We start from the raw sequence: 18,522 nt of genomic DNA, 5'->3' as shown, positions 1-18,522 counted from the left end.
ACTTTTGCATATAATTCCCACCCGATTGCTATTTTTATGAATATAGTTTATTATTGTTTTAAAAAGATTTAAGTATTAAAAAAGACACTTTTATTCATGTAATTGCCATTTCTGGCACTGTTCATGTCTTTGTATACATTCAGATTTCAATCTAATGTCATTTCCTTCTAACTAAAAGACTTCTTGCACATTTCTTGTAGCGTGGATCTGCTAATGACCAATTCCTTCAGCTTTTCTATGTCTGAATGTGTCTTTACTTAACCTTTGTTTTTGGAAGGTTATGTTTCCTTTAACGATACACTTATTTACTTAGTTATATTTTTTCTAGCAGGACTTTGAAGATGTTGCTCTAGTGTCATGTTTTTTCCATTGTTTACAATTAGAAAGCTACTGCAACCTTTATTTTTCTTCCTTTGTATATAACATATCCCCATCCCCCAAAGCTGATTTCAAGATTTTCTCCTATCAACGATTTCAAGCTGTGCAATTATGTCTTTGGATAGTTTTTTTTTTTTTTTTTTTAGTTTATTTTGAAAAAGAGAAAGTGCAGGGAGGAGGGGCAGAGAGAGAGAGAGAGAGAGAATCCCAAGCAGGCTCAGCACTGTCAGCACAGAGCATGCTAAGCGGCTCAAACCCAAGAACCTTTGTGACCCTAGCAGACCCTGAGGTCGTGACCCTAGCAGAAATCATGGGTAGATGCTTAACAGATGGTGCCGCCCAGGTGCCCCTTGAATAGCTTTTTATACACAATTGTGTAACCTTCTCCATACTTTAGAAAAAGTGTTCATTGACCCCCTAAAAGAAACCCATGTCGTCCTGCAGTTTATTTCAGTTCATTAGCAATCCTCCCCCCCCACCACCCCACCACCCTGGAAAGCCACTAGTCTACTCTCCGATTCTTTAGATTTTCCTAATCTGGACATTTCATAGAAATGGACTCATAATATATACTCTTTTGTGACTGGTTTCTGTCTCTTAGCACACTGTTTTCAGGGTTCATCCACACTTCAGTATGTATCCCTCATTCTCTTTTATTACTGAAAAATACCCCACTGAGTGGATGTAGATTTTGTTTTCCAATTCACCAGCTGGTGGACATTCTGGTTGTAGAAACAGTCTTTGGCTTTTGTAAATCATGCTTCTGTGGACACATGTGTCTAAGTTTTTGTGAACACAGTTTCATTTCTCTTGGATATATACCTACAAGAAGGTCCATATGGTCACTCTGTGTTTAACATTTTGAGGAACAGCTAAACTGTTTCCCCAGGCAGATGAATCATTAAAAAAGTTTTTTAAAAACGTTTTATTTTATTTTTTAGAGACAGGCACCAGCGGGGGAGGGGCAGAGACAGAGGGAGACAGAGAATCTGAAGCAGGCTCCAGTCTCTGAATTGTCAGTACAGAGTCCCATGCAGGGCTTGAACCTATGAACCATGAGATCCATGACCTAAGCTGGAAGTCCTATGCTTAATGGGCTGAGTCACCCAGGCGCCCCCTAGATGCATCATTTTAAGTTTTTTTAAATGTTTATTTTTTTTGAGAGTGAGTGGGGGAGGGGTAGAGAGAGAGGGAGGCACAGAATCCAAAGAGGTCAGGGTGGGGCTGGAACTCACCAACTGTGAGATCATGACCTGTCCTGAAATCAAGAGTGGGACACTTAACTCCCTGAGCCACCCAGGCGCCACCAGATGCATCAGCAACAAGTGAACATTCCACTTTCTGCACATCGTCACCATTTATCATCTTTTCATTACAACTCTGCTTATTTTTTGAACATAACTGTTTTCAATATCCTCTCCTGTTTGATTCTAACTTCTGTTTCTGTTATGATCAGTGATTTTATTTTTTTTATTACGGGTTTACTTTTCCTCCTGTTTTGCAAACTTGGTAGTTTTTATTTTGATGCCGGACACTGTTAATTGTACGTTACTGGCAGCTGGATATTTTTGTTTCTTTAAGTATTACTGTGCTTTGGCCTGCAAGTATTTGGTGACGTGCTGGCAGTCTAGCGCTACCTGCTCCCTGCCGCGGAGGCACACCGGTCTGAGCTCTCTGTTCAGCGCCGGCGGCGGGTGAGGCTCCTGGCCTGATGGGAGGCAACTGCCGTGGTTGCTGATTCTCCGCGTCTCCAGGTTCCCTAAGCCGGTTCGGGCAGGCCAGTGGGGCCCTGGGCGGCCCGAACTCAGCGGACCCTCGAGAGCCTGCGGGAAGCCGGTGTTCAGCCTAGCAGTGCAGGCTGGCAGACTCGGACGTGGCTGTGGGGCACGGGGGCGTACCCCACCCGGTTGGCTGACAGAACCCCACTTCCAGGGCGGCCCCCGGTCCCAGCCCGAGAGCCCCTGGCCCCTATGCCCCCAAGAAGTCTGTTTTTCACGACTGAGGCCAAGCGTCTGCGGGGGCAAACCCAGGATTCTCCCCACCCCAACATAATTTGAGCCACTTAGTTGCCGAGAGGCTCCCTAAATCCCAAACTCCGACTTCACCTTGGTCTTCCAAGGACGAAGACCCGCCCCACCGCACTGCTGGAGCCCACGCCACGCCCCCAGGCTCCGGCAACGCCCACGGGCAATGCGCAGGCGCAGAGCTCAGCAAAGCACGGTGCGGCGCGCCCAGCATGGACTGCGCCGGCGCTAAACAGTCGTCGTTCCAACCGCCCTTCCACGTCTGCCAATCAGAGTACACGCTGGCCCTCGGTTCCCGCCTACTGGCCCGGCAGCCAATCGCCTGCCCCGGCGCCCACGGCGACGAATTCAAAGCTCACTGAGGGCTGAAGACGGAAGAACTAAAGCTGGCCGCCAGCGAGATGGAGGTGGCGGAGGCCGGGGTGCGGGGCCCCGCGTTGGAGTAAGCGTGTGCTGCCGGGTAGCCGTCGGGGGCCGGCTGGGAGGACCTTGCAGGGCCCCGCGTACCGCCGGGGGTCCCTGGACCTCTCCGCGGGGCGTACAGGCACCACCCCTGTCCCCGCACGCACCCCGGCTGGGTCCAGGGGGTCGCTCCGTCCCTGAGGACCCTGCGTCCCTTCACTGTCCAGGCACCAAATGCCTGGGAGGGTCACTTAATTTCGGTCTGGCGTGTGTCAGCTCGCACTCCCCGGGGGACTGTTCTACCCGCCCTCCCGCCTGCTGCTGGGGGGACTCGCAGAGTTTAGACCACGTACCCAGCTCACTGAGTCCCCTCCCGAGGTGTCCCCTGCCTGCGACCTATTCCCCACCCCCCACGCTGCCCATCGGAGTGCTGCCTATTTCCTTCCCTGTCCCATATTCCTTGCTGACCTTTCCACCTTTCCACCAGTGTTTCCTCTCCTTGAGACCCTGCCTAAGATCGCAGCCACTTCTCCTGACTCCCCCTGCTCTGCTTATTTTTACTCTCCCTCCCGCCCCCAGACAACCCTGCAAGCCTTCCTGTAGATTCTGGTCAGGGCATGACCCAGCGTGGATGCACATCTGCGAATTCGTCTATGCACACAGGTCGTCCAGGACTAGCGCCCAAGAGTGTGCAGTTTTCCCCGTTTTTTTGCCCCTGCAGGGCCCTGGCCAAGCTGGCAAGTGTCCTGGAGCCTACAGGCCTACAAGAGGAGGCAGAGCTGCCGGCCCAGCTCCTGGCAGAGTTTGTGATGGTACGTGCAAGCATGGGAGCTGGGGGAGCCCCGGGGTCCCCTCATGGAGGCAATGGCAGACGTCCCCAACTCTGCCCTCTCTCTCAACAGGACTCCCGGAAGAAAGACAAGCTGCTATGCAGCCAGCTGCAGGTGGTGGACTTCCTGCAGAACTTCTTGGCTCAGGAGGACACTTCCCATGGAGGAGAGCTCTTGGCTTCTGAAGACACCAGCCGTGAGCAGGAAGGGGGTTAGGGTGGAGGTCAGGTCAGCTCTTTGGCTGATGGAAGGACTGAGGCCCCAGGTGGCAGGCACACAGGCCAGTCTCATCTGTGTTCTCTCCTCGGTGGCTCCTTTCAGGGCAGAAGGCAATTGCAGCCAAGGAGCAGTGGAAAGAGCTGAAGGCCACCTACCAGGAGCACGTGGAGGCCATCACCAGGGTCCTGAGTCAGGCCTTGCCCAAGATGGAGGAGGCCCAGAGGAAGCGGGCACAGCTCCAGGAGGCCCTTGAACAGCTCCAGGCCAAGGTGCAGCCAGGAGCAGAAGGGCAGGCATGCTGAGTTGGACCCCCTGGCCACCTTCCAAGTCCCACCAGAGAAACACTTTGTTCCCCTCCTTTGCAGAAGCAGGTGGCCATGGAGAAGCTGAGGACAGCCCAGGAGCAGTGGCAGCTGTGCCAGGTGGGTCCAGGCCCCTGGGGGAGTGTCCTTTCCCCACCCCCAGACGGCAGGGTCCAAGTGCTCTGTCCTAAGAACCTCCATTCCCTTCTCTGTAAGGCCTTACCGCTGGGCACCAGCAGGGAGGTATATTGCAGCCTCACCACTAACAGTGTTAAGACCTTGGCCTTCTCCTGACTTCCTGTGCTCTGTTTCTTCGTTTGTGCGATGGAGGCAATATGAGCACCTACTCTATAAAGTCAGGTGGATGACGTCATCAGTATAGCAAGTACTTACAACAATACTTGGCACATCCGAGACTAATGTTCATTTTTGTGCCTCTTTCCTCCCAACGCTCCGCCCTGAAATAGTTCATTCTGACCCCTAGTCCTCTCTAGATTCTTGATTCCCCTAAAATGAGTATAGTTCCTCTTTCCCTCTGTGGGTCTGCGCCCCACATTGGGTCTAGGCTGGGGTTTAAGAGTGCGCTGCAGGACCTTGGCACCTGCTGAGCGCTTACTCTCTTGTTCTGGTAGGAGAAGCGACTCCAGCAGCTGGCGGATGCTTCTGCGGAAGCGAGGCTGCGGCAGACGGGAGCCCAGCAGGAACTGCAGCGGCTGCATCAGGAGCTTGGAGCCCTACGGCAGCAGGCCGGGCAGGAGCTGCAGAGGCTGCAGAGGTGAGGCTGGAGAGTGGGCTTCACACCCCCCAGTGGTTCGGTTTCCTGCCTCACAAGCCGCCTCTTCCCTGCAGGCACCAGACCTTCCTCCAACTGCTGCACACTCTGCAAGGTCAGCTGCCGTTTCCTGAGGTGGAGGCAGACCCCCCACGAAAGCCGTATCTTGCTGAGGATGAGCCCCAACAGAAGAACACCGGGGTTGCCATGGGGAGAGACGGGGCTGTGCCTTCCAAAGTGAGCCAGATGGGCCGGGGGCAGGGAGATGGGTAAAGGAGTTGGGAGAGGGGCCTGACCCACCCACTAACCACACCGTGTGTCCCCAAGGCTGATGACCCGCTGCCTGCTGCTGATGTGGGTTCGCTGTGGCTTCCTGAGGGGCAGCGCCCTGGGAAAGGAAGCTAGAGCCGGTCAGCATCCCTGGACTGCAGGTATGGGATGGGGTAGGGTGGAGGGGGGTCAGTCCACCTACCTGTGAGGCTGAGCTGTTTTCCCATGAGGGATGGGAGGTGGGAAGGAGCAGGGATTCGTCTTGTGACACCTTGTCCCGCGCCCAGTCTGCCCTGGGCGAACCCCTGTCTGTCTGCCCTACCCCCTGTTGCAGTGTGCGCCGGGGCTCCTGCCGGGACCTGGGTGGGGCAGGCTTTCGAGCCCTGGGGCCCTGTCTGTTCCCTGTTTTGTGTCCATCGTCACTTGCCTGCGGGCAGAGCCACAGGTGAAGGCAAGCAGTATGGCAGGTGTGGATAAGAGGGAGCAGTCAGGAGGGGCCTGACCTCCAGCCCGGATGCCGCGTGTCCAAATCCATGGGAATCAAGCTTACCAAACGCATTCTTTCAAGGAGGTGGATGCCTCTTGCAGGTGGTTGGATGTGGGGTGGTGCCAGAAATAGTGATGGTGTCCCTGCAGGGGCTGGCCCCTTGCTGTGAGCTCTCTGGCAGCCTCTGTCTTCCCAGGCCAGGCACACACCGGAGCCAGCAGGTCAGTACCTGACTGCAGAGTGTGGTCCAACGGGGAATAACCGGGGTAAAGAGCAGAGTGAGAGCAGGGAGAAGCCGTCTGCCGGCTTGAGCTCCTATTTCCGCTCGCATTTGCGTTCGTGTCTGTGTGCACTCTTTCTGTTCCCCTGTGTGTGAGGCTGGTGTGGGCACACCGGGGGACACAGCTGTGTTGGGGACAGCACGTCCCTGTTGGGAGTGTGTCTGAGAGACATCAGTGACCTCCCCAGTATGAGGACAGGGCTGGGCAGACGAACACCTGAACTTCTGGGAAGCAGATTTCCCTCGGGAATGTGGGCTGAGTTGTGGACTGTGTCAGTGCGCATGTGAGGCTGAGGTTCATTCATTTTCAACTATTTAAAGATTCAGAATTGCCTTTTGTGATCGGCTCTTGCTTGTGTCTGTTCTGGTTCTTGGGTCCCTAGTCCTGGCTTGGCCATTTCCTACCTTTTGATTTTAGGTGGAGAAGATGTACTTGTTTTGTGAACTTTTAATTTTTATGAGATGATAAACTTGTATATTTGGTTCTTTTGTTTTCTCAACTAAAATGTAAGGTTACACATTACTTGTAGTTTTCTCTAAATATGTTCACAGTCATTCAGTTCATAGAATTTTCTGTTTCCCATTATAATTATTTGATTCATGAGTTTCTTAGAAAAGTGATTTTGTGGTTTTCTCCTCTGGGTGGGAGGGTAATCTTTCTCTGTTGATTCCAATGTGGCCAGAGAATGTCATCTATATAGTAAATCTTTGGAACTTGCTGAGGGATGCAGTTAGAGCCAGGAATGTGGTCTCTTGTTTTGTTTTTTCTGTTTTTGTGCTTCACATGGATTTGACAGGATGTCTGTTTTGGAATTGTCCCCTGTGGCGGTTTCTGCATGTCTGTCACATTATGCTTGTTATTTTTTCTGGGTTTGTCTTCTGATAACTAATTTTTTGTTTTCTGAATGTCACCTCCTGACAGGTGTGTTCAGGTCTCTGAGTATGATCTCCTCATAGTTCTGGTGGATTTTGCTTACCATGCCCTGTGGCTAGTGAGTTTACTGTGCTAGGGCACAGTTTACACGTGCGTCTTGCCTCTAAGATGGGCTGTACGACCCTGTAGCAGCCTTGTCACTGGGCGAGTGTCCCTCAGCCTTGCACTCTGCCTGCGTCCGTACCAAGAAAATGCAGCTCCCTGTTTACCTTTTCCTCGTCGGTCTCTCCTACAGCCTTGTGAGGTTTAACCTTTTTTATCCTTGTGGTTTTTTGTTTTTTTTTTTTTTCGAGAGAGAGCACGAGAGAGAGAGAGAGAGAGAGAGAGAGCAAGTGAGCGAGCACGATTGCTTGGGAGGGTCAGAGAAAGGAACTGCAGGGGAGAGGCAGAGAGAGAGCGAGAATCCCAAGCAGTCTCCGAGCTGTCAGCACAGAGCCTAATTTGGGGCCTTGTCTCATGAACTGTGAGATCATGACCTGAGCCAAAATCAAGAGTTGGACGCTCAATCAACTGAGCCACCCAGGTGCCCCTCTTTATGTTTATCACTTTTATACCACATTAAAGCATGAGTTTTTCAAAGCTAGTTTAATAATTTTTCAGCCTCTGGTTTTTATTGTTTTAACATTTTTTTCTCATTCCTTTTTGTTTTTTCTTCTGAAGTTCGTCCCTGGTTGTTACCCCGATTTAGCTTTCTTAGCTAATAACGTCTAAAGTTAAGTGTAAAAAGTCTTCATCTTGAACAAGTAAGGAAGCCTAGACTTCACCACTGATGGGTCAGCACACGCTTACCTAGTAAGATGTTTCTGTGCAGTTCATTACTTCAGCCTGTTCTCTCCTTGCAAAGCCGACTCACTCTTGTCTACACAGTCTGGTCATGTTTACTCATTCACTTTGCTTTTCTCCCTGCTTGATTTTACATGTCAGAGCTTTCACATGGGGTGATTTCCCATCTGAAATACTTGTGTCGGACTTTCTTTTAGTTACGGGGTCGGTAGGCTATGCAACTCTTCACTTTCTTACTATGAAATGCTTTTATTCTGCTCTCATTCTGAAAAGAGGTTTTCATTGTGTGGAGAATGCTTAGACTAGTGCTTTCATTTAGAACATGACTACTTGCCTTTGCTGGCTGCCAGCAGTGCTTCCTATACTCCTGGGTCGTCTGTCCACTCATTCACTCTGCTTGCAGCTCGTTGGGCTTCCAAAATCTGAAGTTGCTGGTCTTTCAACAGTTCAGTAGTATGTTCAACGTATACCCTTCTATATAAGCTCCTTCCACACCAGGTACACATCACTTAGATTTTCTAACTTTGTTCTTCATGTTATATAAACTTTCGTACCTATGTATAATTATTTTTTCTCTCTAGAATGCATTTAGTTTGTTTAAATCTATTTTGTTAACTGTATGTTACTAACCTATTGGATAATCATTCATTTCTTAATTTTTATCATTAATTTTTAAGCAGATCTATTAGACCCCAGTCTACATTATTTGGATTTTTTGTTGTTATTCTGGCCTACAGTTTGAGCTGATCCTTTATGACCCTAATAGAACATGTACTGGTCTTCTGTCCCCTGTGTTGGAAGGGATCATAATTTCCATCTTTGCTGGCCTGCCTGGATCCTTACCTTCATCATCTGCTCCTTGTTCTTTGTGTAGTTTGACTAGGAAATGTCCATTTTTACTGAACTTCATTGTTGCAAATACTTTGTGGCTGGTTATAGAGTTGAGAGGGTTTGTGTTTTCTGTCAGTCGCTGGTGGACACCTTAATGTTCTTTGTATCTCCTATTTCTCATTCTTGCTGGTTGAAGGTTTTCTCTCTTTTTCATTCCTATTTCTCGAAGACTTTTTTTTTTATTTTCTCTTTCAAAAGCACAAGCTTTTGGTGTTAATACTGCTTTAATGTTCTTTCATTATCCTCCTTTCCAAGGTTCCATCCTACAATTCTTTATTGAATTCTATTTTTATGTGACTATTTCCTCCAGGAAGATATTCTGGTTAACACTTGGATGGTTTCAGCAAAGTTAATCTCTTTCATTCTATCTTTACAATTTTATAATTTGTAAAACCAAGATTTCACTTTGAATATTCTACCCTACAGTGAAAAGAAAGCTATTTTAAAATAAAAGAATATAAAATATGATATGTGTTATATAATAACAAATTATATAATAATTAAAGAAAGCTATTCTGGCCATTCTACAGTCTTTCTGTGGTTAATAGACCCCATTCCTATCTTACAGAATTTATGCAAGTTAAATTATTTTTTTAATTTTTTTTTTGAGAGAGACTGAGCATAAGTGGGGGAGGGGCAGAGAGAGAGTAGGAGACACAGGATTCCAAGGAGCTTCTGAGCTCTGTCAGCACAGAGCTCAATGCAAGGCTGGAACTTGGGACCGGCAAGATCATGACCTAGGCTGAAGACAGACCTAGGCTCAGCTGACTGAGCCACGCAGGCGCCCCTCTGCAGCTTTTTGTATTATAATTTTTATGTGTCCTCTTTGAGGCAATTATGCATAACTTTTAAAATACAGAGGGTAAGGGGTGCTGGGTGGCTCAGTCAGTTGAGCCACCAACTTGGGCTCAGGTCACGGTCTCACAGTTTGTGAGTTTGAGTCCCACATGAGGCTCTGTACTGATAGCTCAGCCTGGAACCTACTTGTGATCCTGTGTCTCCCTCCCTCTCTCTGCCCCTCCTCAGCTCATGCTCTGTCTCTGTTTCTGTCTCTTAGAAATCAACGTCTTTTAGTTTGGTTTCAGGACTTATTAAACAGTTTTTTGAAGGTGTGTACATTCTTTTATTTATGTTAAATTGAATTTATATAACTGTTGACAGTTAGAAAAACACCTTGTCAATCTTCACAGAGCTCTGCAGTATGCCAGATTATGTTGGGTGCCTGTTCCGTGTGCTTGTGATTTCTAAACTGTCAGACGGACTCCCGCAGACACACCTATGAGAGGCACAGATGATTCAGTTCATTGTGCATTTCTTTTTTTAATGTTTTATTTATTTTTGAGAGAGAGATAGAGACAGCATGAGCATGGGAGGGTCAGAGAGAGAGGGAGACATAGAATCTGAAGACCTGCTCCAGGCTCTGACCTAGCTTTCGGCACAGAGCCTGACAAGGGGCTCGAACCCACAAACCGTGAGATCATGACCTGAATTGAAGTCGGACGCTTAACCAATGAATCACCCAGGTGCCCCCATCGTGTATTTCTTTGTATTTACACTCTAGTGAAGGAGCTGATGGTTTCTTAAATGGATTGGTTACTGTACGCCTAAAATAGCATTTTGAAATAGAAAAAAGGAGTAAGTCCAGAACTATGCTTTCAGAATAACAAGAATGTTGGCAATAGGAGATTATCGCATACAAACATTATATAAGAACTAAACCACGGGCGCCTGGGTGGCTCGGTTAAGCATCTCACTTCAGCTCAGGTCATGATCAGTTCACAAGATCAAGCCCTGCATCAGGCTCTGACAGCTCAGAGCCTAGAGTCTGTTTCAGATATTATCTCCCTGTCTTTCTGCTCTTCTTCTGCTCATACTCTCTCTCTCACTCTCAAAAATAAATAAAACATTCAAAAATTTTAAAGAAAAATTAAACCATAAAAGTATATATAGGTATATGTATTCTAGTACAGAAGTGTTTGTTCTATTTACACATACTGTGGAAAAATCATAGGAAAAGCTAATGTGAGTTTGAGAGATTTGTTTTATGAAAGAATGAGTTTAAAATATTTTTGTTTTATGAAAGAGTTAAAATAATGATTCTCAGTGTTATGAAATTACATTGCAAAAACTTCAGTTCTAATCTTACTAACCAATCATAAACAGCCTATGTTTCATTAGTTAAAATACTAGTTTAAAAAGGAGATACATTAAATTCTCAAGTTTTTCATATAACTTACCAGTGGACAAGAAGTTATGTTTTGCATATCTTTGAGGGAAAACACTCTGGGCACAGAGGCTAGTCCACCATTTCCATATTTGTAAGGTCTGGACAATCTGGGCCACATGTTATAGAAATAAAAGAGGGAGTTAAAGTAATTCATTTAGTGCAGTTTAGCGTTATCTCTGGTTGCTTCACTTGGTCACCATGAAGACAGCAGAGTGGGGAAGACGATCAGATTTCGTGTTTAGACTCTGCTCTTGATGGTGGCTGATATGCTGGCCTTGTTCTGGTGTGTTGTTTTCAACATGAGAAGGAGGGGTGTGTTCAGAGTTCCTAACACTTGTCACGGATACATGGAGACGGGTACACATGTGCACCTAAAGCAGACAGGTGGAGAGCACGTGGATGACGGGGACAGTGGTATCAGGCTGCTGTTTTCCAACACAGGTCCTGTCGTTCTCACTGCCCCTGATTCCTCTGTTCGGGTATGTGCGTAACTTCCGTCCACAAATGAACGTACACCAGTGCCCTGGTAATTTAAAAGGACTTAGGAAATGCTCATTGCGTTATATTCAAGGAAGATTTCTCAGGGAACTGCCTCTTGAACTCCATTTCAAACACATGCAATTATCCAGAGGCAGATTTCATCATTTATTGAATGTCAGTTGTGTGCTCAACATGTTTTGAGAATTAAGAAAAAAAAAAAAGAAAGAAAAGATGATAAAGACAATCTAAGTTTACATTTGGAGACAGGAAGTAAAAACTAAGCCTACCAAGCAGTGCTGACTCTTCTTGCTAAGGAGTGAGGGCTGGTGTGTTCGGCAGCCAAAGGGATGACCCTGTCCTGGGCAGCACCAGGGATGACCTCACCCTCCACAACACTGGGGATGACCTCTCCCTTGGCAGCACCGGGGATGACCTTGCCCTCGGAAGCACCGGGGATGGGCATGTCCTCGGCAGCTCTGGGGATGACCCTGTCCTCCCCAAGCAAAGAAAGTGGCAGCAGCGACCTCAGGAGCAGAAGAGGCAGAGCCTGGATCACACTGTCAGGGAGGCTGTCACCCCAGTGGCTGTGGGGAAGCCAAGCCTTTACCCAGAAGCCAAGGAAACCTGCCGAACAAGGATTTTTCCTCCTTTGGCAAAAAATATCCAAGTACTTTTAACCTATTGAAACAGAAACTCTTAGGGAAGACCTGCCCCTGGTGAGGACTTTATGGATCCGGGCAGATGCACATGTAGCAGGTGGTAACCACGGTCTCTGCCATCCGGAGGGCAACAGTCTCTCTCCATTGCCTGTTCCTGGACCTGCCATAGGGTGCGAGCACAGAGCTGGAATCCATGCAGGCTCCAGAATGGACCTCTGTTCTAGAATGTTGGCACTTAACACTAAGTGCAGTAGTGATCACGATTATGAGCACTCATGTTACACCCAGGAAAACTGTCACTAGAGCAGCTCAGTGACATGCGTGCTCTTGGCTGGTGGTAGTTACCAGTCAGGACAAGTGCAGAACAACTAGACTGATGGACGGCCTTTCCCACGCTCACCGCTGTTGAGTGTGTTACTTGCTGGAGTCTCACGACTCCAGGAGAATGTTGGAAAGCATCACTGTGCAGAATCACTGACTGCCTGCGTGATGTTCTCCTTATCAAGGTTTTAGGGGCTTACAGTTGAAAATGGGAAAATCTCTCAGCCATAATTTAAAATGTTTATGATAAAGAATGGTGAACTCTTTCCCATCAATTACCAAAAGGACTGTGGTTTTTAAATAGTACCCTGTGACTACCATAATACGTTTAGTTTTAACAATTACATTGAACAACACTCGGAGATTTCTGGAACGTAAAGATGTGCAGAGTTTTATATTAGGAGCCTTGTCATCCTCGGTGCCAGCAGCAGGCTGTGCTTACTCTTTTGAGAAAGAATAAGACAAATATTCTTTGATTAAAACAAAAGTTTGGTTGCCATCATGAGAGATTTTCTGTTTTACTCCTTCCATCTATCTCTATCCTATCTCAGGATATTTTTAGTTTTCAGGACCTAATGAACTAATTAACTCTAGGGTGGTGGTGGCCTCAAGAAATAGGCAGTGAAAAACAATGTTATGTCTATGACAACAGAAAGGACGAGCTGGTAGATATTCAGGTAATTCTAATTGTCGTTATTACGTGTTGTGTATCTTTTATGTAGGAGAAACACTGAAACTATGGAGTTCCATGTGCCTCAAGGGAAAAGTTTTGTTTTATACCTAAATAATGGAATTGGGTTTGCTTGTTTTCGATATTACCCAGTAACCCAGACGCTGCTGTGAGACACTGTACCTGCAGTCCGCTGTCCCGTCGTCCAGCTCGAACAGGGGATGGTCTGGCCGATGGTGGTGAGATTTTCTCTACAAGGTTTACAGTTTCTGGCAGATTTCTTGCCATGTTTATTCTTTTTCTGAAATGATGTGTGTGTGTGTGTGCATACACACATACCCAGTCGTGTTCGTTCATTCCTTTATATTTTGAGACTAAGTTGTTAATTACATGCAGATTGAGAATTGTACTAACTTCCTGGTAGTGTTCTGCGAGTGTTTATTGATCATGAACTTAAAAACATTTCGGAGTACTTATGCGTCAGTTACTCTTCCATATTTGATAATATATTTGAGATAACAGTGCATACATTTAAAGTGTACAGCATGTTAATTTGATATGCTTATATACTGTAGTATGATTGCCATCGTCATGTGTAGGCACCATAAGTAGCACCTCTGTCATTAATAATCATTCCTTTCAGTGGTTAGGATAATTAAGTTCTAGTCTCTTAGCAAGCTTGGTGATTATATGACAGTTTGTTTGATTTCGTTATTCTGTCCATTAGATTTCTAGGGCTTATTTACTACCCATTTCAAGTCTGTCCCCTTAAACAATGTCTGTCCTGTTTTCCCAACCCCCATCCTTTGTAGTCATATTTCTGTTCTGTTTCCACGAGTTCAGTGTTTTTATATTCCACGTGTAAATGATCCATATGTCACCTGCCTTGGTCTGACTTGCCTCACTTAGCAGAGCTGCTCCAGGTCCATCCACATTGTCTCATGGCAGATGTTCTTTCCCGTGGCTGAATAAAAGTATAATACGTGCATGTACCTGAATATCTACAACATATGTAGGGATTGTTACATATGACATGTGACGTATATGCGTCTTTATCCATTTGTCCAACATTGAACATTTAGGTTGTTTGCACATCTTGGCTGTTGTGACTAATGCTGCAGTGAACAGGGGAGTGCAGATCTCTCCCTGACACCCTGTGTTCACGTCCTTCCCATCATACAGAGGTGGAGTCGAACCAGTGTACATTCCTACCATCAGCAGAAAGAGTTCCCTTGTGTCCACATCCTCACCACACTTGTCCTCTCTTCTTGTGGAAGTTTAGTTCTGAGCTCTATACTCTATTCTCGAGGTCTGTGTGTCTATATAGTGTTTCATTACTGAGGTTTGTAGTATAGCAGGAAGTGTGAGATGCCTCCGGTTTGGTCTTCTCCAGCAGTGCTTGCTCTTCATTTCGTTTGTGGTTCCATGCAAATTTTAAGATTTTTTTTTCTTTTTACTTTACTTGAAGCCATTGGAATTTTGAAGGGGATTTTGTTGAATCTACAGATGGCTTTGGGTAGTATGTACATTTTAACTGTTAATTCTTTCAATCCACCTACAAGATGTCTTTACATTTGTGTGTTCTTTCAGCTTCTTTCAGCAAGGTCTTGTATTTTTGAATGTACAGATTTTCACTTCCTTGATTAAATTTATTCCTAGATATCTTATTGTTTTTGAAGCTTTGTGAATAGGATAGTTTTATTTCCTTTTTGGATGTTACATCATTAGTATGTAGAATTGCAGCTGATTGCTGTATGTTGATTTTAAATCCTGCAACTTTGCTGAAGTTCTGACAGGTTTTTTTTTTTTTTTTTTGGTAAAATCTTTGGGATTTTGTATATACAGAATCAAATCATCCACAAATAATGACAGTTTTACTTTTTCCTTTTCAGCTTGGATGCCTTTAATTTGTCTTGACTAAATGGTGTAGCTAAGTAGGACTTCCAGCAATGTATTGAGTAAGAGGATTGAGAGTGGGTATCCTTGTCTTTTTCTTGATCTTAGAGGAAAAGCTTTCGATTTTTCTGTATTGAGTATAATGTTAGCTATGGGTTTGTTACATATGGCCTTTAATATATTGTGTTTCTTTTGTACCCAATCTGTGGAGGGTTTTATGAAAAGATGTTGCATTTTGTCAAATGCCTTGTCTTCATCTATTGTGATGGTTATGTGATTTTTAAAATCTTTCATTCTGTTGATGTGCTGTATTACATTTTTCAATTTGTGTATGTTTGAACCATCCTTGCATCCCAGGAATAAATCCCACTTGGCCATGGTGTATAATCATCTTTATGTTTTTTAATGTGTTCTTGAATTTGGTTTGTCAATATTTGGTTGACAGTGTTTGCTACTATATTCATCATGGATATTGGTCTATAATTTTACTTTCTTGTAGTGTTCTTTTCTGGCTTTGGTTACCTGGTAACTTTGGCCTCATTGAATGAATTTGGAGGTGTTTCCTGCTCTTTAATTTTTTGGGATAGTTTGAGAAGATTTGGTGTTAAATCTTAATTGTTTGGTAGAATTCATCAGTGAAGCCACCTGGTTCTGGAGTTTTCTGTGTTAGGTTTTTGATTACTGATTCAATAACTTTACTAGTTATTGGTCTGTTCAGATTTTCTACTTCTTCCTTATTCAGTCTTTGTGCACATTGTGTTACTAGAAATTCGTCCATTTCTTGTAGGTTATATTTATTGGCGTATAATTGTTTACAGTAGTCTCTTAATATCCTTTGTATTTGTAGAGTGTCAGTTGATTCCTAATTTATTTATTTGAGTCTTCTCTCTTTTTTAATTAGTCTAGCAAAAGGTTTGTCAATTTTATGTATCTTTTTGAAAAATCAGCTCTTAATTTCATTGATCCTTTCCATTGTTTTTCTAGACTCTGTTTCACTTATTTCTGCTGTGATCATTATTGTCTTCTTTCTGCTAACTTTGTACTTAATTTGTTCTAATTTTTCTAGTTCCTTGAGTTGTAAAATTAGGTGTTTATTTGAGATCTTTCTAATTAATACATACATTTGACACTAAACTTTCCTCGGAAGCGCTTTTGCAGCATCCCATAGGATTTGATATATTTCTACTTTCCTTTGTTTCAAGCTAATTTTTTATTTTCCTTTTGATTTTTCCTTTGACCCATTGGTTGTTCAGAAGTGTTGTTTAGTTTACACATATTTGTAGAATTTCTACCTTTTCCCTTGTTGGTTTTTACTTTATACCATTGTGGTTAAAAAAATAAATCCTTGATATGGTTTCAGTGTCCTTAAGTTTGCTAACATCTGTTTTGTGTCCTGTAATAATCTATCCCAGAGAATGTTCCATGTGTGTGTGAGAAGAACGTGTATTCTGCTGTTATTGGATGGAATGCTGTATCTGTATGAGTTAAGTCATTTGGTCTAAAGTGTGGTTCATTTCCAGTATTTGTTCTGTTGATTTTCTGTCTGGATCATCTATCCATTACTGACAGTAGAGTATTGCAGTTCTCTCCTATTTTTGTATTATTGTCTATTTCTCCCTTCATATCTGTGAGTTTTTGCTTAATGTACTTACGTGTCCCAGTGGTGGGTATGTATATGTTTATGATAGTTTTATCTTGTTGATTTATTGACCCTTTATCATAATATAGCAGCCTTTTTTGTCTCCTGTTACTGTTTTTGGCTTGCAAGCTGTTTTGTCTGACATAAGTATGGCTACCTTCGCTGTTTTAGATTTCCACTTGCACAGAAAATCTTCTTCCATCTCTTCACTTTGAGCATATTCGTGTGGGGAGCTGAAACAAGTCTCTCTTGGCAGCGTATAGTTGGGGTTTGGTATTTTTATCCATTGAGGCACTCTGTGTCTTTTGATTGGATAATTCAGTCCACTTACATTGGAGCGATTACTGACCTTTAAGGACTTGGAAATGGCATCTTACTGTTTTCCTTCTGGGTGTTTTCCATGGTTACGTGTTCAGTGCTCCCTTTGGTTTGTGAATCTAGATTTTTGCCTTGTGGTTACCATGAGGTTTATGTAAAACATCTCATAGATGAAAGTTCTTTTATGCTGAAAGCAGCTTATCTTCATTCCCCTGTGAAGGCTCCACCCTTTTACTCCTCCTCTTTTATGTCTTTAATGTCACAGTTTACCTGTTTTATGCTATGAATTTATTAAATTATAGTAGCTGTAGTTTTTAAATACTCTTTAAAGGAATAGAGCATTTTTACTGCATTTAAGTGGCTTCAGTGCTGTTCTAATACAGAGTTAGTTTTCTTATTCTGGCTGTTTACGTTACACCTATCCCAGTGCAGTGCACTGTCCTGTTTTTGTGTCACCAATTAGCACCTTTTCATTTTCACTTGAAGAACTCCTGTTAGCATTTCTTGTAAGTCACGTCTCCTGGTGGTAACCTTCCTCAGCTTTTATGTATCTGGGAAAGCCTTTATTTTTGTGTTGTATCTGAAAGTGGTTTTGCCACGTCAAGTATATTTAGCTGGGCATTTTGATCTTTCAGCACTTTGAATATGTCATTCCACTCTCTCCTGGCCCACAGAACTTCTGCTGAGAAATCTACTGAGAGCCTAACAGAGTCCCTATAAGGTTATGTTCCCTGGCTGTCTCTAAGGTTCTGTATCATTGAGGGGCACCTGGGTGGCTCAGTTCATTGAACGTCTGACTTCGGCTCAGGTCGTGGTTCGTGGGTTCAAGCCCCTGCATCAGGATATGTACTGACAGTTTGGAGCCTGGAGCGTGTTTTGGGATTCTTTATCTCCCTGTCTCACTCTGTCCTTCCCCAGCTTGTGCGTGCGCACTCTCTTTCTCTCTCAAATATAAATAAATGTTAAAAAATTTTAAAAAATAGGGTGTTCCAGTAGTTTTGTGGACCTGTACCAATTTTTTTCTCAGGTTTGGAAAGTTCCAAGCTATTATTTCTTTAAGTAGACTATCCCCTTCTCCTCTTGTCCTTCTGGTATACCCATTACTCTTACATTTGTCTTTCTGACGTTTTTGATTGAAAGTGATGGGTCTTGCAAGGTTTCTACACTATTTTACAATCTTAGTTTTCCTCATTGAACTGAACTGTATCTATATTCCCATCCTGCAAGTACCTTATTCTTTCTTCCATCTGGAGTCTGGAGTGCTGCTTCCTTTCTCACCTCATTCACTGAATTCTTCAATTCCAGAATTTGTTTGGTTCTTCCTCGTAATTTTAATCTCTTTGGTAAAGAAGTGCGCTATTCATTAATTTTGTTCCTGAGTTCACTGAATTGCCTTTCTGAGTTTTCTTGCAGCTTGTTGAATTTCTTCATGACCACTGTTCTCAATTCTTTATTAGGATACAGTTTTCCGTACCATTGAATTAAGTTGCTGGAGGATTACTGTCTTTCTGTGAAACCTTGTGTCTGTGATTGTCCATTGCATTCAGAGACACGCACTTGTGCTTCAGCCTTTGAAGCAGCAGTCACCTTCCTAAAGTAGTGTTTTCTATTGACTTTGGATTGTACAGTTCAACAGTGTGGCCATTAGAAACCTTGCTCTCTTGGAAGGTGGCTCTGTAGCTCAAGTGTGGTTTCTCCTTTGACAAGCTGGCTCTGGCCGATGCACTTGGGTGTGCACAG

General features: G+C 44.5%; 1 protein-coding gene across 7 annotated transcripts in view; it reads left to right on the top strand.

The window, feature by feature from the left end:
* The first annotated feature begins 2,677 nt into the window (after positions 1–2,677).
* ZWINT (ZW10 interacting kinetochore protein) overlaps positions 2,678–18,522 on the top strand; it is a 31,518-nt gene continuing 15,673 nt past the window's right edge. For 3 of the 7 annotated variants that reach the window (XM_039220952.1, XM_039220953.1, XM_039220951.1), the window contains exons 1-8: positions 2,684–2,844; positions 3,526–3,616; positions 3,707–3,830; positions 3,956–4,122; positions 4,219–4,275; positions 4,788–4,930; positions 5,005–5,164; positions 5,255–5,358. In XM_039220952.1, the coding sequence (XP_039076883.1) occupies positions 2,804–2,844; positions 3,526–3,616; positions 3,707–3,830; positions 3,956–4,122; positions 4,219–4,275; positions 4,788–4,930; positions 5,005–5,164; positions 5,255–5,332 (861 nt within the window). In that variant the 5' untranslated portion in view covers positions 2,684–2,803 and the 3' untranslated portion in view covers positions 5,333–5,358. Of the gene's footprint in view, positions 2,863–3,525; positions 3,617–3,706; positions 3,831–3,955; positions 4,123–4,218; positions 4,276–4,787; positions 4,931–5,004; positions 5,165–5,254; positions 5,359–18,522 lie in introns of all 7 variants that reach the window. The other 4 variants (XM_039220950.1, XM_039220948.1, XM_039220954.1 and 1 more) reach the window with 4 other exon arrangements.

The sequence above is a fragment of the Hyaena hyaena genome, unplaced genomic scaffold (genome assembly GCF_003009895.1).
Source record: "Hyaena hyaena isolate Hyena2069 unplaced genomic scaffold, ASM300989v1 scaffold_926, whole genome shotgun sequence".
In the NCBI taxonomy this organism is placed as follows: domain Eukaryota; kingdom Metazoa; phylum Chordata; class Mammalia; order Carnivora; family Hyaenidae; genus Hyaena; species Hyaena hyaena.
This window is presented reverse-complemented; position numbering and strand designations above follow the sequence as displayed.